This window comes from Schistocerca gregaria, chromosome 3 (assembly GCF_023897955.1).
Source record: "Schistocerca gregaria isolate iqSchGreg1 chromosome 3, iqSchGreg1.2, whole genome shotgun sequence".
Taxonomy (NCBI): Eukaryota; Metazoa; Arthropoda; class Insecta; order Orthoptera; family Acrididae; genus Schistocerca; species Schistocerca gregaria.
Window position 1 is genome coordinate 544,650,163 of NC_064922.1, and position 22,160 is coordinate 544,672,322.

The 22,160-nt window shown below is 41.8% G+C and overlaps 1 protein-coding gene across 1 annotated transcript in view; it reads right to left on the bottom strand.

Annotated features, from left to right (window-relative positions):
- The window catches only part of LOC126355458 (uncharacterized), a 107,204-nt gene that overhangs the window by 23,706 nt on the left and 61,338 nt on the right, over positions 1 to 22,160 (bottom strand). The window contains exon 4 of the mRNA XM_050005774.1: positions 11,951 to 12,196. Coding sequence (XP_049861731.1) covers positions 11,951 to 12,196 — 246 coding nt within the window. The remainder of the gene's footprint in view (positions 1 to 11,950; positions 12,197 to 22,160) is intronic.

The following is a 22,160-nucleotide window of genomic DNA, read 5'->3' on the forward strand; positions in this document are numbered from 1 at the left end:
TTCACGGTATGGTGCTGAGCGAATGTGCTAGGAATATCAAGCTCACGGTTGGTAAGGTTTTTGCCTAAATGACGTGTTGCGAAAGTTGTTCCTGTAATTTGGTTGGTATGTACAGGATCATATTTGTAATTTTCGTCATATGGTGCAAGAATGTGTCTGTCCCCACATAACATGAAACAAAAATAAAAATTTTATGTGACACACAAATCACCAGTATCGTTCATTTGATAATGTTCTAAGGCCGATTCTGGCCAGTAATGTAATTTATAAACGTGGTGCGTTAAATGGCTCACACTGAAAGTCTGCGGTGGCTAAAATGGTCCCATCACTTAGATGTAACGAAACGCTTGGGAGGATTACTAGGAAATAGTTTGAAGTTAATCATAATGTGTCTGCTGATCTAGCCCAAACATTGCAACTCTTGCTGTAACATACTGAAACAGAGAATTATAGTCATACATTGTAGCTTATTTTGGCATTGGCAGTGTAAAAGAATAGTGAAGGTAGTTATGATGCGTGCTCGTGTAGTGTAGCACTATTTTCCGTTCTAACCCTGTTGTGCTGTTGTCCGCTGCAGTGGGAAGCTGTTAATGAGGCTTCTTTAGCGTTTTTAATCTGTTCTGAGGTTTTAAACGCACGTAGTCCACTCCAGTATAAACTCACTACCGGCTCTGCACCCTGCCTGCATCTACAGCATCACTACTGATTTAAAAAAAACAAAGAAGCGTCATTACTGCAGTGGAGTACTGCACCACTGGGTTAAGACAATTACAGAATTACTGCATAAACAGAGGCTGAAACCCTGTTGCTCAGTGTATAATTCGCTCTTGAATAACATTAAGAGAAAACCACCAAAAAACTTAGCGCAGTCATCTTTACTTGACATACTGGCAGAGAATTTGGATTCTACAGAAACAGCTGCCGAACCACTATATGATGATCAGGCAACTTACCCATCCTGCCATTAATAGTCTGAATGACTACCTCCACGACAGAAGCCACGGAGGTGCGTCACTTACACGATGCTAATCGCTATTAAAGGCCAGTCAACGTAGCTGAGAACAAGAAACAGCAAGTTATTCTATCTGAAACTAGAGAATGTCATTGAGGACATCTGTTAGAATAGCCGCCGCGTTGGCTGAGCGGTTCTAGGCGCTCAGTCCGGAACTGCGCGACTGCTACTATCGCAGGTTCGAATCCTGCCTCGGGGATGGATGTGTGTGATGTCCTTAATTTAGTTAGGTTTAAATAGTTCTACGTTCTAGGGTACTGATGACCACAGATGTTAAGTCCCATAGTACTCAGAGCCATTTGAACCATCTGTTACAATACACAGTGTAAGTTAGGAATTCCGTTGATCTACTTTTCAAGTTACCATCCTCTGCGCTTTATAGCCTTGCTAGTTCGTCCTAGTAACAGTGCGGATATCTGCTGGGTACCATACTGGACGTGTGTATGTGACACGTTGTGCTACGGTAACCCTTAGCTAACGCGGCTATGACAAGGGATATGGAGTTTCATGAGCGCATACCGTACTCACAACAGACTCCGTTGTTCTACCTGCAGTTCTAAGTGTACATTTCTCTCGTAAAATTTGCCGAAAGACTAGATGCTACATCTTCATCATAATATTGAAATCTTCAATAAAATCTACCTTACAGATTTCGTAGTCTTTACTAACACGCTAGCGATTTTGCTGCTTTCAGAGAGTGCTGTAATAAAATAAAAAGAAATATAACAAAGTGTTACAAAATTAATAAACAATCACATTTATTTATAATAAATGGGCAGACAATACAATAAGCTAATGTGGGATAAAACATGATTTACAAGTTCTGAATTCAGTACTACATGTACATCTACATTCGTAATCCGCAAGCCACCGGGTGGCGTGTTTCGAAGGGTACCACGTGCCACTACTAGTTACGTCCTTAGCTGTTCCACTCGCAAACCGAGCGAGAGAAAATAACTGTCTATAAGCCTCCGCACGAACCCTAATTTCTTGCGGACATGCCATTCGCTACCTATTTGGACAAACTGCAGACTCTCTACCCGATTTTTGGACATACCTCAATGACCGTCATTATGTCGTCGTCCGTCACCCAAAATACAGACAATTTTTCTCGAACTTCCTTGGGAGTGCTTTCCACGATCCGCCTGCCGGCTGCTGGTGGCCGAGCGGTTCTGGCGCTACAGTCTGGAACCACGCGACCGCTACGGTCGCAGGTTCGAATCCTGCCTCGGGCATGGATGTGTGTGATGTCCTTAGGTTAGTTAGGTTTAAGTAGTTCTAAGTTCTAGGGGATTTATGACCTCAGCAGTTGAGTCCCATAGTGCTCAGAGCCATTTGAGCCATTTGAACGACCCGCCTCGCAGCTGGAATGTGTTAAGCCAAGAGAGAAGAAGGTTTCCTGTTTGAACCAATGAACATTTCTGAACAATTGAACAGAACACATCAGTTTCGAAAAGACGTTACTCAACATATTACCAGCGGGGCGCAGAAGGCCTCTGATCAATTACACAACAAAACTAAACAAAAAAAACATAACAACAATAAAAATAAAAATAAAATTGAGAAAAAGGAAGATTTGTTTTCTTTGTAAGGATAACCCTAACCTTGATTTCCCATATTTCCCCTGGTATATAGGCAGCTCTCTGGGGTAGGTTTAGTCAGGAGCCAACGCCTGAAGTGGACCAGATTTTTTTATCATAGGATGAAAAGTGGCGGTGGCACTAGGTTTTTTTAGTTCCATTTATTTAAAGGGTTTTCAAAAAGAATAGAAAATGTTAAAAAAAAGAAACAAAAATCCTAAAAAATGATGTTTAAGGCTTGGACTAAAAAAATAGTGCCTAGGATAACAAAAATGAAAAATTAAAAAATAATGAACAAAAAAACAAAAAAACTGAGTGGTAGCGGTTTTGCCTGCCATGCACCGGGCCCGGGTTCGATTCCCGACTGGATCGGAGATTTTCCCCGCTCGTGGACTGGGTGCTCTGCTGTCCTCCTCCTCATCGTCATCATCGACTCGCAAGTTGCCAGTTGTGGCGCCACGTGCAATAAGACTTGCAACTCGACGGCCGAACTCCCCCGGATGGGGCCACCCGGCCATCTCTGCCATACGATCATTTCATTTCAAGTGAAATGCACTTGGTGGCAGATGGTCGTTCAGCAGTTGTCTTCGAGTGTCAGTTCTCTAAATTTTATTGACAGTGTTCCTCGAAAAGGAGGTCGCCTTCCATTCAGTGATTTCCATTTGATTTCCGAAGCATCTCCGTAATACCTCCGTGTTGATCGAACCCACCGGTAACAAATTTAGCAGCTCGCCTTTGAACTGATTCGATGTCTTTTAATCCGACCTGGTGCGGATACGAAATACTCGAGCAGTACTCGAGGATGGGTCGCATTAGGATCCTGTATACCGCTTCTTTACAGATGAGCCACACTTTCTTAACACTCTTCCAGTAAACCGAAGTCGACCATTCGCTCTTCTACTATACCTACGTTTCTAGCATTTGTAGACTTAGAGAAAGCTTTTGACAATGTTGACTGGAATACTCTTTTTCAAATTCTAAAGGTGGCAGGGGTAAAATACAGGGAGCGAAAGGCTATTTATAATTTGTACAGAAACCAGATGGCAGTAATAAGAGTCGAGGGGCATGAAAGGGAAGCAGTGGTTGGGAAAGGAGTGAGACAGGGTTGTAGCCTCTCCCCGATGTTATTCAATCTGTATATTGAGCAAGCAGTAAAGGAAACAAAAGAAAAATTTGGAGTAGGTATTAAAATTCATGGAGACGAAGTAAAAACTTTGAGGTTCGCCGATGACATTGTAATTCTGTCAGAGACGGCAAAGGACTTGGAAGAGCAGTTGAACGGAATGGACAGTGTCTTGAAAGGAGGATATAAGATGAACATTAACAAAAGCAAAACGAGGATAATGGAATGTAGTCAAATTAAATCGGGTGATGCTGAGGGAATTAGATTAGGAAATGAGACACTTAAAGTAGTAAAGGAGTTTTGCTATTTAGGAAGTAAAATAACTGATGATGGTCGAAGTAGAGAGGACATAAAATGTAGACTGGCAATGGCAAGGAAAGCGTTTCTGAAGAAGAGAAATTTGTTAACATCGAATATAGATTTATGTATCAGGAAGTCGTTTCTGAAAGTATTTGTTTGGAGTGTAGCCATGTATGGAAGTGAAACGTGGACGATAACTAGTTTGGACAAGAAGAGAATAGAAGCTTTCGAAATGTGGTGCTACAGAAGAATACTGAAGATAAGGTGGATAGATCACGTAAATAATGAGGAGGTATTGAATAGGATTGGGGAGAAGAGAAGTTTGTGGCACAACTTGACTAGAAGAAGGGATCGGTTGGTAGGACATGTTTTGAGGCATCAAGGGATCACAAATTTAGCACTGGAGGGCAGCGTGGAGGGTAAAAATCGTAGAGGGAGACCGAGAGATGAGTACACTAAGCAGATTCAGAAGGATGTAGGTTGCAGTAGGTACTGGGAGATGAAGCAGCTTGCACAGGATAGAGTAGCATGGAGAGCTGCATCAAACCAGTCTCAGGACTGAAGACAACAACAAACTATACAGCTTTGCAGCGGTACGCGTAAATAATTAACAGATGTGACTGTGTCAAGAAGTGCATTACTAATGCTGTATTCAGACCTTATGGGAGTGTGTTTCCTAGCCATCTGCCTCAAATTACAGTGAGTGCAACAGCAAAATAAAGATAAATATAACGAAAGTATCAAAACGTTAATAAAAAAAAACACATATATTTAACATAAATGGCCAGACAGTGCAGTCACCTAATAAGATTAAAATAAAGTTCTGTCTGAAACTGCTTTATTTCTAAGTTAAGCTGCATGAAGTCATTCTTGGCATGCATTACATCATGAGCCAGTACAGCTTTTGACGAGTCGTGTTTGCCTTCATATCGACCGATGTTGCTTTGTCGACGGTGGCCCTGCTAATTTCATTACGGAGGCAGCAGAGTATCCCGATAAGTGGACAGGTCATGCAGGACAATTTGCTTGGCCCACTAGATCTCCGGATCTTAAACCGCGGACTTCTAATTTTGGTGCCGGGAAGGGAGCCAATGTGTGGTGTTACAACTGAGACTGTAGCACAACTGCAACAGCGAACTGAAGATAACTGTGCAGAATGAGATGAATGGAGCTTGCAACGAATCGAGAGCGGTAAGGAGACGAGCACGTCACTACCTTCGTCTACATGGACATCATTTCCAATATGCCCTGGGTAAACGTACAGTATGTAGTTGAGTTGAACTTCGGGCTCCTTCGTGTTGCTCCTTTCCGAGAAGAATTAATTTGGTGTTGTTTGTGTTGCCCTTTTCATCCCCATTCTACTGCATAGCTCTGAAATTGCTTTATTTCAGAGCTATGCAAAAGCTTTATTTAACATTTTACTCTTGTCTTCAGGCATACACTACACCCACGAAGTGCGTACAATTACTTTTGAATTACCTTTTATAATGTGTCGGTTGTGAGCATTTTTGAATTTATATGCCTGCAGAAGAAGTTGCATTTTATTGTAATTGTTTGTTGAATTCACTAAATTTTTATGTAAAACAGTATTTTGCCTTAGCCCAACCTTAACCAGAGGGCTTTGGCTATTCAGGATCATGTTAAGAGCGGTTAGCTGAATGGATGTCTAAACAGCAGCCTCAGCTGGGCTAAGGCGTCGTACATGCCTAAGTTATATCGGAATACATGATGTTATGATTACGAAAAGCCTACATAACTACCTATAACGGACGTAATTACTGAACTGGAATTGAGTACAACTATGACATGACTTCCGATAAATGTATCGTTTCTGCGTTTAATTATTGTATTATTTGTATTTATAGCACTGATGATAGCTGCTTTGCTACATGATATTTAGATCTGCAGTAAAAAGACATATGATACTCCAATCGAAGCTGAACTTCTTTCTGTCATCGATAACATCAAGATCGTGGGGTACAATCATTCTCATGGAAACGTACACGAGTAAAACGTTCTGTCATACGTGTGTTTTAGTTTCAAGTCACTCAAATTTCATTTCAATATTTTCCTTTCTCAGTGACTTCCGAGTTTTAGAGATCTCAAGAACTGCAGCGCTAAGGTGACACTTAATAAAAAGATCATTACTATTAAGAATTCCTCCGTTATTTCCTCTTTTTCCTACATATTTAGATCTTTAGCGATTTCCACATATAGGGAGGAAAATTTGGGTGAATTTTTTGACCATTCAGTACCCTTGCCAGGACTTTTCCAGTGTCCAATACATGTAAAATTTCTCCCACTCAATTGGGCCATAAGGTACAGAACAGTATGTAGAATATTTGAATTAAAAACGGGGTTGGTTGCAACTAATTCTTTTTTTATTAATCTCGCTTTTCGCCTTCGCGGGGTATCTATAGATTATCTTAAAATTTTCACTTTACAACAATTTAACGCCATAAAGAAAGGTCTTCCCTGGACTGAAGCACGCGTCGTATCAGATCACCCCGTAGAGGAAAGAATAGATATCTGCAGGGTTATAAGATTCGAAGCTTTCTTCAGTCCAGCAAAGACGCGATTTATGCCTCTAAATTACTGTAAAAGGAAAATTTTAAGATAATATGTAGATGCCCCGCGAAGGCGAAACGCTTTATTAATGAAAAAGCATAAGTTGCAACCAACACTGTTTTTAATTCAGTCATCAAATATACGTTTCATGCCAACTTCGTTGGATAGAATAATGACTTTTAAAGCCACTGTGTCACTGGTCTTGAGAAATTGCAGGTATCGATGATGTCGCAAGAGTATTTCTGCCCTGAAAATATGACAGAAACAGTTTACTGAATAAATGAATGCAGTGCTCTGCCAAGAAGGTTTCTGCCGTAACTTCTTTACTAGTTGGTTATAAGCGACAAATCACAAGTTAACTTAGATATGATGCTGGGAAAATACATTGGTAGCGGTTTTACTTTCACCACACTAACATGTGAGAGTATTGGCAACTATCGATTCCACCACATGTGAACATCGCTTGAACAGGATTATTTGTTATTGACAGTTGGCCAGTCACAAAGTTCTTTCCGCTTTTACATTATTTCCGTTTCGTATGTACTTCATGAACTGTAGGTGATATTGACGCAAGCTGTGAGAGTGGACATCCATGAAAATGTCCAGCTTTGATGACGGTGATGTTTGGTTTACGGGGCGCTCAACTTGCGCAGTGATCAGTGCCTGTAATAAGACACCAATTGTTTTTTTTTTACAGTCCAATCTAGGCACTGCCACGAATGATTATGATAATGATGAAATGATGAGGACAACACACCCAGTCCCCTGGCAGAGAAAATCCCAACCCGGCCTGGAATCGAACCCGGGACCCCGTGATCCAGAGGCAGCAACGCTGACCACTAGACAACGAGCTACGGACTATGCCCGGCTGTGTAGAATGTCTCGCAAGGCTTCTCGTTGAGCTGCAATCAATTGCTTAAACTATATGGTCCACTTCATTTACATCTTATTGTTCCTTTTATAGTTCTCTGGAAAGTAGACGCTCCAGACAGAAGCTCATTCACACAGCGTCTCCATGACCCTTTGTAACACTGTTGTATGGAATTTTCTTCTTCTTTATTTTTTTTTCTAATTGGAGTTATGCTCGAGACTGAACGCTGAAAGGCATAATCAGTCTTAAATGACGATGATGATGATGATGACTGAAACTCACTTAATCTTGCATTTTCATTGCCGTGGCCGTACTTGTACACCACGGCACACAGGCTACACTACTGTGCCCCTGGCTTTCTAAATCAGACATTCTTTCGTGAAAGCATAACTGGTAATCGCCTTCTAGTGGCCAATGTGGCAAGTACTATCGAATGAAACGTGCCTTTCCTGTGTTATGAGACATTTCAGTGAAAAGTTTCTCATTAAGCGACGATACAAAATATTTCGAATGACATAAAACTTCACATAAGCTAATTATCGCGACACGAAAGCACGTTCATATGACGATGGGAATTTTATTTTTCATGCTAGCCCGTGAAGTGTTTGTAAACGGATTATTCTGAAAAATGTAAGCTAGTCAGACGCCCTCAGAAGATGTCTCCTGCAGGTGGAGACGAAATGTTAGGTGGAAATTTTATACATCGACAACGGCCTCTCAGCCCGGGAGTTTCAACTGAAGAATGTAAGCTATGATTAATAACACTTAAATATACCACCATCAGCAGAAGAAAAAGGAGAAAGAAAGCTATGCATTATGCCAGTGAGTTTGTTGGGTATCGTCACACTTCGGTCACGTGTGATCAAGCTGTTGAGAACAAATCCTATGCAAAAAGTTACGTAAGATAAACAAAGACGATAGGAAGATTAATCTCAGGGAGATTCGGACTTCGATTAAAGATGTGAGGACGATAAAACACGAACAGTGTTCGGTCGTTTCATTATCGAATAACCGGAAATGGTTCAAATGGCTCTGAGCACTATGGGACTTAACATCTGAGGTCATCAGTCCCCTAGAAATTAGAACTACTTAAACCTAACTAACTTAAGAACATCACACACATTCATGCCCGAGGCAGGATTCGAACCTGCGACCGTAGTGGACACCCGGTTCCAGACTGAAGCGCCTAGAACCGCTCGGCCGCTGTGGCCAGTTCGAATAACCCGCTCCCAACTTTGCGCCGTAGGCCCCTATAAAGCATACAGATAAAATAAAAATTACTTTAATGACAAAGAAAGTGAAGGAAGTATTGATTCTAAAATAATTACACGCGACTATGTATAAGAAATAGGTCAATTACTGCCATCAAACAAGAATACATTACACTTACATCCGATCTCTCCGAACTCATGCAGGAAAAATGTACAGAATCACTTACAAGACAAATGAACTTCCACAGTCGTTTCGTATAAACGATATAGAGTATGAGTTGTACAAACCAGACGCTTGAGTTCTTGGAAAAATATTTACCTTGATTACGAAGAGAAAAATTAGCTCTTTGGTTTTCTTTATAATTGTCTCACACGTAGCTGAATGAAGCTACACAGAGTGAACATTAATAAAACCGACACATTGCAATGATGGATTCCGTTCTGGAAATAGAGGAAGAAAGGTCAAATGAACATGGTTCAGAAAAGCATCGTTGCCGCGGTAGATGGAGCTGACAAATGACAGTTCCTGTGACGGTTGTGAGTTGCAGGCTGTTTGATTGACTCAGCTTATTGTAACCAGCGGAATGGTCTGGTATTCATGTGAGGAACAAGCCGAAATGGTGTTTGCGTATGGCCAAGCAGATGGAAACGATCGGGAGTCGGCACGGTTATACCAAAACAAGTACCCTCAAAGGCACCAACCGCATAGCACAACACTTCACGTCTTTTTGGGCATTTGTGTGCTCATGGGTTCAGGGAGATGACGGACTGTGCGTATACCAGATTTTGAGCAACGGGTTCTGCAGGATATTGCGACTAACCCAATCACAGGCTCCAGGCTACTGGCCTGCCAATATGCTGCAAGCCAAAGTACGATCTCATGTATTCTGCAAGACAACCGCTACTAGCCCCACCACCTGCAAGCCCGTGGAAGCCGGTTTAAACATTTGTTGTGGCGCAGATGCGTTGCACTTCTGTACTTTGTGTCACGACGATTTGTTGTCGTTGCAAGTACACCGTCCATTTCTAGACACATGTTTATTAGGACCTTTTTTTTCATTCATTTCCCGTCAGGAATCTGTCACTGCAGTTTGGCGGTTTTATTAATGCTCACCCTGCAGAGAGCATTCATTTTGATCTACATGGAAACTACATGAGTTACCAGAACATGTCACAAGATACTCGTAAGTTGTAAAGAGAACCAAATTTAGTAATGAATAATAGAAATGTATTTCAAGATAATAATGCAAATAATTCTGTGTGGCACAATGCTTTGTGCGAGATTTTCAATTGGACGCCATTTCGGCGACATACGTGTGTGAGCCAACTTCACCCAGCGTTCGCAGGTGATCACCATCCAAACACTAACAAGGCCTGATAATAACCATAATAATAGCATACAGCATACAAAATGTGTACTTTTACAGAACTTACTGATCAATGCTGAAAGATTCTGGTATCGGCAATGGCGTGTTGAAGGAGACATCTTGTCATTCACCTGGAATGAAACCACAGGAAACACGAACAGACGTTTTTGCGCTTTTCAGTATGTTTTAGCGAGAAAAGATTACTCTAACTCAACCGAAATGACTCAAAATATTCTTGGATGGAACAGGAGAGGCCTAATCAAGTTTAAAAACCTCTAGTTTGACACTGACGATTTGGATTAGTATTTAAGTAACTGCTGGACGAGTAAGGTTCGTTGCTTCGTCTCGTGTTAAGCCCAAAGCTCATTAAGCAGAGATCTCCATCAGTTTCGAGAGTCCTAGTGACTGTCATCTTGCTTGAAACTTTCTTCCTTCCTAACGGATCTGTACTAAAGTACCGCATCTTATGGCATCAATAAGGCAAGTATGCAAAGTAAACACAGGATCACTAGTGCTGGCATTGATCAGTGTTCTAATAGCAATCGCAGAAGTAGGTCACATTGGTGCTGTAGGAGAAGTTTAGCATTAATTTTCTCGAAAGCTTTTCATCCATCTAAGTGTGGTGTGTTTCTTTAGATTAGTTTCATATAGCAGGAAACATAATTGTTAGTTAGAAACTGAATATATTGTATGTTGTTATAGTTGAGAGTCAGAATATCAGCTGTGCATGAAGATATACTTTTCTCCTCAATATGTATACCTATGGTATACAATTTCCAAACAATTATCTTAGCATTATTACTTCCTTCACTTCAGAAAGCGTTCGATACTGTACTGACACCTAATGAATAAAAGAGAAACCTACGGAAATTGAAATGAACTTGAAAAGGTTATAGGAAATAGCATTGTAATTTCCATAAGTCTATCGGATGGTGATTTTGCTGGGTACATAGAATTCAGGACGACCTGCAGGAGACCGATGCTTGGTGGAGGGATCGGCACCTGAATTCCAAGTCTAACGTATTTTCCGTAAATAGGAGCAGAGACCCGTTGTAACATCATGCGATTGCCGAAAGACACTGGAAGCAATTTGGGAGTATATGTACAGAGAAACTGGAAGGGAAACGGCTACATAGGACTAATCACATGAGAGGCAGATCCTAGACAGAATCATCAGAAGAATCCTCAGGGAGTGTAGGCCACCTCCTAAGGTGTTCGAGTGATTAACCGGCAGTCTAGGTCCCGTGACGTATAGGATTTAGAGAGCAAAAAGAGTAAATCCAAGGAAGTGCAGGGCGTTTCTCACATCTTCGTTTAGTATAGGTGAAATCGTTATGTAGATGTGTATACAACTATAGTGGCAGACGCTCCACGAGAGGAGTTGTGCTTCACAGTGGAGCTTAGTTTTAGAATGTCAAGAATGTACGTTTCTAGGAGTCAGCCAAATTACAGCATGTATAAGGTAAAATTAGAGACATGCGAGCACGAGGTTTAGCATGAGGTTTAGCAACAATCGTTCTACAGGGTGGAACAGGAAAGGAGGAGATATAGCAGAGGCAGGCTCAGTGCTCTCCAGCACACAGTGTAAAGTGCCATGCGGTGTTTAGATGAGGCAGACTTAGATTTGGAAACAACTCTTTTGCATTTGTCTGCTACAGTTAAATGCGAACTTATAATGAAAATCAGCTACAGAAACGGCCCTGATATGGAACCTTGAGGAACACTCTGTGTTACATAACCCTAGTTAGAATTCAGCTCATTTGGTACTATGTGACTGAGAAATATGTCCTTCGTCTAGCTATGGCTCTCACAAGACTGACTCATGTCTACTGCGTTAAAATGATTTTTTAATTCAGTTTATCTGATTACTGAACAGAGACACGTCATTTTCGCTGGATTTGTATCACGTGCGGCGTACAGTTTCTGGCCCAGCTGCCTTGTGGGAGAGCCACCCCGTGCGCTCTTCCCACGGCAGCAGATAAATCATGGAGCTGTGTAATGATGATATTAGGCAGCGCCCGACGTTGACGGATGGTGGCGTCGCCCACGCCGGCGTGACCCGGCGTACGGTGCGCCACTTGCCGCCCACCGAGATGGCTGGCAGGCCAAACACGCCGCCCACCGCTTGTTTCTCTTCTTCGCAGCGGAATGATACTGCGAGAGGCTGCGCGGTTAAGTAAGATGTTAACCGAATAATAATTATTCCATTAGCGAGCGCATACCTGCGCCAGCGCCTGCCTCCGGTCGCTCCGTTCTTATTACGGGCCCCACCTAGCCGCGCTGGCCCCTCTCCATCATCCGCGGGTCGCAGTCGCCACTGGGCACGTCTCGCGCTCCGGAATAACTACACAGCCGGCCCGCTGCTCGTTTCTCCTATTCGTTAAGGCTCTCGGCTGTCTGAGTTATGGATGCACAGGTCCAACAGCCGCCTGCCGCGCAGGTTCCGTTCTTAATGGAGCTACCTACTCGGTGGACCCCCGCGTACTTCGACGAATCGCTGGTTATGCAAGAAGCTAGTACATGAGGTCAATTTCTATGTCTCACTTCTTTCGACTCTGCCGAATATCATGCTCCGCTTTGTCCTCGGAGATACCGTGCGTCGCGTGAAGGCCCACACACTTTTAACCTCATCTCACGCCGAGTAGAAGTCGCTTAAGGGGAGGATTACTATTTTTTGGTTCAAAAAATCGATTTTTTTAAACTTGCATTTTTGGACCCATAAAAGTGTTTAGAATCTACCCCTGAAACGGTTTTTCCGAATACGGAACGGAAATGTTTGTTATTCGCGGTCGAACAAAAAAATGCACCTGCCTGAAATCGGCCGTTTTCACCCACCAGTTTTTTTCTTTCGGAGGATGAGTTATTATACCGGTGCTTCGGAGGAAACACACAAAATTCAAATGAATGTTTGAAAGCGTATGTTTGGAAGTTAGCCCCATAGCATTTGTATTCTGGTGCGAAGACTGTGCAAATAGCGACTTTCCTGGCAGTGAGCAGCTTCAACGAAGGGTATTCAGCAATTCTGAAGACCATGACAACGATAGACGTCACCCCAGGACTTTATTCGATGCAGTTCGCCAAGCATTCGGACGAACATCGGATACAGGCGGCAGAAAACCTCTTGTGACCGGCCGTGCGAGCGGCTCTGGAGCAGCGCAGGATGCCCCATATCGAGCAGAACGCCCTCTGTGAGGAAGAGGAAGGACTAATTTATCGACGCGGAATAGCAGATTGAACTTACGATGCATAATATTGCATTTATATGTAGTCAAAACTTCAAACAGGTCTTTCTCGAAATGACGTCTTTTTTATCGCGCGGTATGGTAACTTCAAATCTACTGAACAGACTGGCATGATTCTTTGTTTCCGACGAAGCTAACTAAATTGTCTAGAAGTTGTACCACTTTTATTCCGATCCATCAACTATAAATATTTTTACTTGTCCGACAAAGTCGAAAAAATCGATGAAAAACACCTTTTTTCAGTTGTCCGTCATTTTGTTACCTATGGTCCAAATAACTTAAGCGAGTTATAACTCCTAAAGAATCTTATATACTTCGCTAACGTCAACTCAATTTTGATTTCAGACGAGTCGGCTTTTTTCGGGCCAAACATAGTAAATCTCCCCTTAATTTTAACTGACTGCTGGCGCAACAGCCCGCAAGCAAGTACCGTTGACAGCTATAAAGCTTGGTTCGTATGTATTCGAATGATAGCTCCGGTACTATTTTCGTTGTACAGTTTATGGAAACAACATGAACACCGTAAAGAAGGTGCGAAGTAGGCCCCGCTCAGTTGATCGCCATCGCCGGAAGTGTTGCCGTTGAGTCAGGCGCAGACGCCGCACTAGTAAATACAAGACGAGAACGCATTCGGGCTTTTAATCTGCCCATGTTTACCTGTTAGCAAGGCAGGCAAGCTGCCGCATGTTACCATCAGAACAGACAGCCTACTTTACTCCCATCCACGGCAGGATACGCTTAACCCAAGCAGGCTAATAGACTCTTGCTTGCCAGCCCGTCCTCCCGCTGTGCTCGCTACGTAGCACTATGTTCTGTACGCTTTCATTTTATTGTTAGGAGTAGGGTTTGGTAGTTCATGAAAAGTTTCTTTTTACTTGAATATTACAAAGCGTGGCTTAATGAAATACATACTCATTTTGGGTCATTCTAGGTCAGAATATTGTAAATTTTATTTGGCCTTTTTTCCCTTTTAGACGTATTTCGGGCTTTTTTTTTAGTTATTTCGGTATGAATGGTTTTCTCTGCAGCATCAACGTCTTTGGGCTATTACTGGCTACTCTCAATTCAAACCATCATCAGGTAATCTCTAATACATGTTTGCTGTGGTAAACAGAGCCATCTCTGAAAGACGAGGTCCTTTGAACCTAAGAACCTCAAGATGTCTGTTATACTAGAACGCCAACTAAAGTAAGGTTTTGGAAATCTAGTTTCTGCGACCTTAGTATGTTTCGGCCAAATATGACACCAGTTACTCCAATTTCAATTACTTTCTTTCAGGATATGTACTGCGGCGTCGCTGTATTCATTCTAAGTGACCAAAATAGTTCATTCTACTTTCTCCAAATGCATTTTGGGAAGCACAAAGTTCGTTTTCCATATTCTGTTATTCTAAAATGTATATGTCTGAAAGAAGTAAGCTTTTCTTTCATTCTAAAATTTCTTCGCCAGAATGTGGTTTTTAATATCCACTGAGCAATAATTTTTCCCAGTTTCAATCAGTTTTTGTCCTAATTTAGGAAGCCTGTATGCTGATAAATGGCCTCATGTTCTTTGCACACATTTATGCACACTTTTCAATCTCTAAATCACTGCCGTCTGTCAAAATATTTGTGGAGTGAGGAAACTGCTGGTGAAATTCACAAACATGCTATAACACACTCGAGGTTCCGAAATGAGTGTTTGGTTACATTTTAAATAATTTATATTGTGAAATACATACCGATTTATTGAGAACTGCCTCACAAACACACGAAAACGTTTCTCCAGCTGGATTTGAGCTCCGTTTCATGACTGGTCTACACCTCAATTCTTTATTTATTCTCAATCTCCTCTAATTTTGTTTCGTTCATTTCGCTGCTCCCACCGTAAATGAACTGCAGTGAAACTACATACTCAAACCTGGCTAATGATATTGGATTTATAGCGCTACTTGTTGTCAGGTGCAGAAGGTGGACGGGACCCGTGAAGCTTGCTAGGGCTACGGAAACCAAAGTTAGCCTACTTTAACCACTGTGCTTCAGGACTACACCTCTTGTGTCTCCGTCTCCTCAATTGTTACGGGGCAGGAAGACTGGAAGCAGAATTTATACACCTCTGGTAAATACTCTGGGAGAAGACACTCGAAGCTGAAGATCCCACCAGCACAAAGCAAGGAGAAAGTTCTCCATAGTCACGTGAAGTGGTTGCAAATGTATGTGAGTTTATGGAGCAACAATCTGTGCTAGGTGTTCCATTGAAATTAAAATCCACACAGAAATGACTGGCCGAAGCAACTGGTGAATCTTTTATTTCCGTTCAGCAAATCAACAGAGACTGGGGAGATTCCAGGGACGTGAAACCTAGCAATTGTCCACACCTCGTAAGGAAGCCCAGATTAGAAAATTTTAATGAGAAAGTCGTTCGCCACCTGGCGAATAATTTCTACATTACTGATAAAAGTTACAGAGTTTAATAATTTCTGAAGGTTGTGTAAACACACTCGTAAAACTCTTCGCACTCTAAGACTTAGGTGGAAGAATATGGCACATAACCGGAAAGTTCTCCAGAAACGAAATAGTGCCAGGGCAAAATGAATTGCTTGGTTAGAAAGAATCCGATAGTTCAGACTTAAGTATCGTGCAGTTGTCTGTATGGATCAGATATATGTTCTCTCTTGTCACACAGCCTTCTACGGATTGAGTGACGATTCACTACAGGGTCTGCTGACACCTGTTTCGGAAAGAAACAGAATTTTCATTATCCATGCTTGCAGGAACGACGGTTTTAAACCGAAAGCCTACATAAGATTTAAATCTGCCGAGAAAACAGGGGATATTACAACGACGCGGAATTCTCGAATTATGAACAGCGGCTCAGCGGGATATTAATACTTAATCTAATACCTCATACTATCCTCGTTACAGTGAACGCCCCATTCCTCAGTAACCAGCTGAATCGTGCTTCAGCATCGAGCTTCGCGAGAAAATGAAACATCAAGTGCATTAATTGTTCAGTCCACACGTATTGTTACTTCAAACAATATCCTAATATACCTTACAGAGTTGATGTATCTCGTGGGGAAAAAGAAAAGGAAACGTCTAGGTTTGCTGATAGCTAAACATATAGTGCACGATGGAGAAGAAGATTTTTGTTCTATATTTTATCACACGCGGAGGAAAACTGTTAGTAATATGTTGTGGCACTGTGCCAATTAACAGTTTATCTTCCTAGGCACTAAAACTCACTCGCAGCATTTTTGCACACTTTGTAGCGAGTTTGCACACGGCCTTTACCTGACTGGCAGCATTTGCTTCAATAGAATACAGCGAATTAGACTCGTCCAGAATTAGTTGACCTGTCACGCTAGACGTAAAGCGATGTTGCGCTAGTCATTGCACTCTATCTGGAAAGATCTTCACTGTTTCGTCTCTGTCGAAGGGACGACGAACTGCGCGTGGTGAATTTGGTACCACGTGACGCAAAATTCCTGCTCCTAGGAAAACCCGCCGGCCGCGGTGGTCTAGGCGCGCAGTCCGGAACCGTGCGACTGCTACGGTCGCAGGTTCGAATCCTGCCTCGGGCATGGGTGTGTGTGATGTCCTTAGGTTAGTTAGGTTTAAGTAGTTCTAAGTTCTAGTGGACTGACAACCACAGCAGTTGAGTAGCATAGTGCTCAGAGCCATTTGAACCATTTTTTTTAAGGAAAACCCGGCCTCAGCGGTGTGCAGAGCGCGAGAAAAATCACGTGATTTATTCCTTCTCAGATTTAGATGCAAACGCCGTAGATGGACCCGAATTAATCCTCAGCATTGCTGAAGTATTAAACCAGCCTACATTAGATTAGGCCTTCAGCCATGTTTCATTTAAGATTCTTGTTGCTCTGGATTTTGGAATTCAGCCGCGTTTGTTTCAGAATCTGTGGCTTTAATATGTAAATCCTTGTCTGTACGGTTTCTTTTTAACTATCTTGAATTCTTGAAACTGCCTTCAGCCGTGTTCTGTAAATGTTTATCTTAAGGTTGTCTTTAATTATTCTTGAGTAATTGTTTTGGCCTTCAGCCAACAAGATACTTCAGATTATCTTAAGATAACTTTCTGTTGTACTGCTTAAAAGCTTATCTTTAAAGCCTCTCATTTATTATGTAAAGAGATTTTTTTATTGGGCTTTCAGCTGAATAATCAACTTGAATTTTCCTTAATATGGCCTTTAGCCGGAATTCATAAATGCTTTGTTTTTAAAGAATTTCCTTAACTGATCTGAAATATTATTTCGGCCCTTAGCCGAGAAGATATTGTAATTTTACTTAAGTAAGGCCTTCAGCGGTTACTCTAAATCCTGGTGTTTTAAAGCAATCATTTAAACATATTCTGCAGTTGGGCATTCAGCCGTGAATTGATCTTCGTTGTTTTAAAATCAAAACTGTGCGTTGTTTCGAGGAATAAAGTTGTGTGTGTTCTAGTTTAACAAACAGTAATTGACCCTGGCAGATTTTCACAACCTGATCCTCTCTTTCCTGCGAAACCAGGTACCATTAGGGTTTTCTACATTTAGAGCAAATTACTATCTGTCATTCCAAATACAAATTTAGTCTACTCCGTCCAGTATCGTCCTCTAATTACTCGTTGACGACACTTCCCCTTGCACTGCAGCGTCATCAGCAGACAGTCAGAGATTGGAGTTCACACTGTCCGTCAGACAGTTTGTGTGTTTCCTCTAAACACACAAGAGCAGTACTGTCACACTTTCCTAGGGCACTTCTGACGGTACCCTAGTGTCCGATAAAGCTTTGCCATCCGCGACAGCGTATTGGGTCCTCTTACGTAAGAAGTCTTCGAGGCACTCACATATCGGGGAAACTATTCCGTATACTCGGACCTTCATTAGCAGTCTATAGTGGGGCGCTGTGTCAAAATCCATCAGAAAATCTAGGAATATGGAAACTGTATTTTCCCCCTTTGCATGATTCGCGGGTTATCTTGCTGTACTAGGCATGAGAGAAAGAAAGTTGTCAGTAATACCATGAACCAGGATTTGCTATGTACTTTCCTTTCCAGAGGTTGTAGAGAGTTTCATCAAAATCATTATCGAACGATTGAAAAGAGCAGGGGAAAGGAATACAGTGGAAGAAGAACGGGAAGCTTTGAGAGATGAAGTAATGAAGGCAACAAAGGATCAAGCAGGTCAAAAGACGAGGGTTAGTAGAAATTATTGGGTAACGCAAGAAATATTTAATTTAATCGATGAAAGAAGAAAATATAAAAATTCAATAAATGAAGCAGGCGAAAGGGAATACAAACGTCTAGAAAATGAGATCGACAAGTGCAAAATGGCTAAGCAGGAATTGCTACAGGACAAATACAAGGATGTAGAAGCATGTAGTTCTAGGGATAAGATAGATGCTGCCTACAGGAAAATTAAAGAGATCTTTGGAGAAAAGAGAACCACCTGTATTAATATCAAGAGCTCAGATGGAAAACCAATTCTAAACAAAGAAGGGAAAGCTGAAAGGTGGAAGGAGTATATATGTACTTGAGGGAAGTATTGTGGAAATGGAAAAGGACGTAGATGAAGATGAGAAGGGAGATATGATAGTGCGTGAAGAATTTGAGAAAGCACTGAAAGTCGAAACAAAGACTGGGAGTAGACAACATCCCGTCTGAGCTACTGATAGCCTTGGGAGAGCCAGACATGACAAAACTCTTCCACCTGGTGAGCAAGATGTATGAGAAAGGAGAAATACCTTCAAACTTCCAGAAGAATATAATAATTCAAATCCCATTGAAAGCAGGTGCTGACAGGTGTCAAAATTAATGAACTATTTGTTTAATTTTTCATTGTTGCAAAATAATAATAAGAATCCTTTACATAAGAATGAAAAAACTGGTAGAGCCTGACCTTGGGAAGATCAGTTTGAATTCATGAGAAATGTAGGAACATACAAGGCAATACTGACACTAGGCCTTCTAAAAGAAAATAGGTTAAAATACGATTGTAGAATTCGTAGACTTAGAGAAAGCTATGACAGTGTTGACCGGAATGCTCTCTTTGAAATTCTAAAGGTGGGAGGGGTAAAATACAGGGAGCGAAAGGCTATTTACAATTTGTACGGAAACAAAAAGGCCGGTTATAAGAATTGAGGAGCACGAAAAGGAAGAACTGAGACAGGGTCGTAGTCTGTTTCCGATTTTATTCAATCAGTATATTGAGCAAGCAACTCGGGAAACAAAAAAAAATTTGGAGTAGGAATGTAAGTCCAGGGAAAGGAAACAAAAACTTTGAGGTCTGCTAATGACAGCAAAGGACTTGGAATGTCTTCAAAAGATGATACAAGATAAACATCAACAAAAGCAAAAAGAGGATCAAGGAATGTATTCGAATTACTTAGGAAGCGAGACATTTAAAGTAGTAAGTAAGTTTTGCTATTTTTCATGCAAAATAACTGATGACGGTTGTAGAAAGGAGGATATAAAATGTAGACTGGCCGTGGCAAGAAAAGTGTTGCTGAAGAAGAGAAACTTGTTGGCATTGCTATAGATTTAAGTGTCAGGAAGTCCTTTTTGAAAGTATTTGTATGGAGTGTAGCCATGTATGGAAGTGAAGCATGGACAATAACAGTTTAGACAAGAAGAGAATAGAAGCCTCAGAAACGTGGTGCTACAGAAGAATGCTCAGGATTAGATGGGTAGATCACGTAACTAATAAGAAGGTATTGAACGGAATTGGGGAGATAAGAAATTTGTGGCGCAATCTGACTACTAGAAGGGATCGAATGGTAGGACACATTCTGAGGCATCAAGGATTCAGCAATTTAGTGCTGGAGGGAACCGTGGGGGGAGGGGGGGGGGGGTAAAAACCGTAGAGCGAGGCCAAGAGATGAATACAGTAAGCAGATTCAGAAGGATGTGGGTTGGATTAGTTAACCAAAGATGAAGAGGCTTGCACAGGATAGGATGACGTGGGGAGCTGTTTCGGGATGTGCAATAGTGGCGCGCTTCGTTCGTTTCAAGCGTCAAATTCACTTTGTAATTACTTGGGATGTAACTGACCTATTGCAATGCAATCAAGGCCATTCTTTTTGCGATTTTTCATGTTACAGACAAGAAATAATACGAAATGTCCATTTAAAAAAAAGTTTGCGTTGAAAGTAGTATTTGCTTGGGTTTTAGAATATCTCATAGCATCAACTTTCATGAATTCCAGCCATACATTCATACCTGTGAAAATCGTTTTTCAGAATCTATTTTTGTCCAAGAGATAGTTGTGCAGAAACTTTTGAGTGGACCATCCTGTTTATATTTCTTAACATTATTTTGTTATATTTTGGATCTGAAATTGACCATTGCACGTTATTGACACTAGTTATCAAGTGTGACTACACAAATCAGAAAGTTATCATGTATATATACCACAGGACCAACGTGCAGTTACTGTTTTGTCAGATCCTGAAGGACCAACTTCCATCGGAGAATGAAGAATGCGCATGGGGGAGCATGGTTGTCGAAAACCTGCGTTGTGGAATGGTGCATCAAGTTCCATGCTGGTCGCGATTCGATACAAGCTGCCAGTCGACCTGGGAGTTACACAGAAGTTAGGCCAACTCAAGTGGGTGACAATCGACCACCCGCTCTATAGTCCTGATCTCTCCCAACGCATTTATCACGCCTTCTGTCCCTTACAAAAGTTATTGATGGGGCCACGATCCCTGTCAGACGAGGATGTGCTGCAGGCAGATACGGACTTCTCCGACTAACACGACAAGGTGACTTATCAAACGGGTATCTTCAGCAGGCCGGTGTGGCCGTGCGGTTCTAGGCGCTTCAGTCTGGAACCACATGACCGCTACGGTCACAGGTTCGAATCCTGCCTTGGGCATGGATGTGTGTGTTTTCCTTAGGTTATTTAGGGTTAAGTAGTTCTAAGTTCTAGGGGACTGATGACCACAGATGTTAAGTCCCATAGTGCTCAGAGCCATTTTTGGGTATCTTCAGCCTGGTGCGCCGGTGGAATTGTTACCTCAGTGCTCACGGCGATTTTGGTCAGTTGGGTTCCCGCCTCTGAGCTGCACGTCCTTCGAAATAAATTTTTTGATTGTTGCTTATAATTTTGACGGGTAAGTTAATTTTTTTTTTGGTCATCAGTCTACTGACTGGTTTGATGCGGCCCGCCACCAATTCCTTTCCTCTGCTAACCTCTTCATCTCAGAGTAGCACTTGCAACCTACGTCCTCAATTATTTGCTTGGCGTATTCCAATCTCTGTCTTCCTCTACAGTTCTTGCCCTCTACAGCTCCCTCTAGTACCATGGAAGTCATTCCCTCATGTCTTAGCAGATGTCCTATCATCCTGTCCCTTCTCCTTATCAGTGTTTTACACTTATTCCTTTCCTCTCCGATTCTGCGTAGAACCTCCTCATTCCTTACCTTATCAGTCCACCTAATTTTCAACATTCGTCTATAGCACCACATCTCAAATGCTTCGATTCTCTTCTGTTCCGGTTTTCCCACAGTCCATGTTTCACTGCCATACAATGCTGTACTCCAGACGTACATCCTCAGAAATTTCTTCCTCAAATTAAGGCCGGTATTTGATATTAGTAGACTTCTCTTGGCCAGAAATGCCTTTTTTTGCCAAAGCGACTCTTCTTTTGATGTCCTCCTTGCTCCGTCCGCCATTGGTTATTTTACTGCCTAGGTAGCAGAATTCCTTAACTTCACTGACTTCGTGACCATCAATCCTGATGTTAAGTTTCTCGCTCTTCTCATTTCTACTACTTCTCATTACCTTCGTCTTTCTCCGATTTACTCTTAAACCATACTGTGTACTCATTAGACTGTTCATTCCGTTCAGCATATCATTTAATTCTTCTTCACTTTCAATCAGGATAGCAATGTCATCAGCGAATCGTAT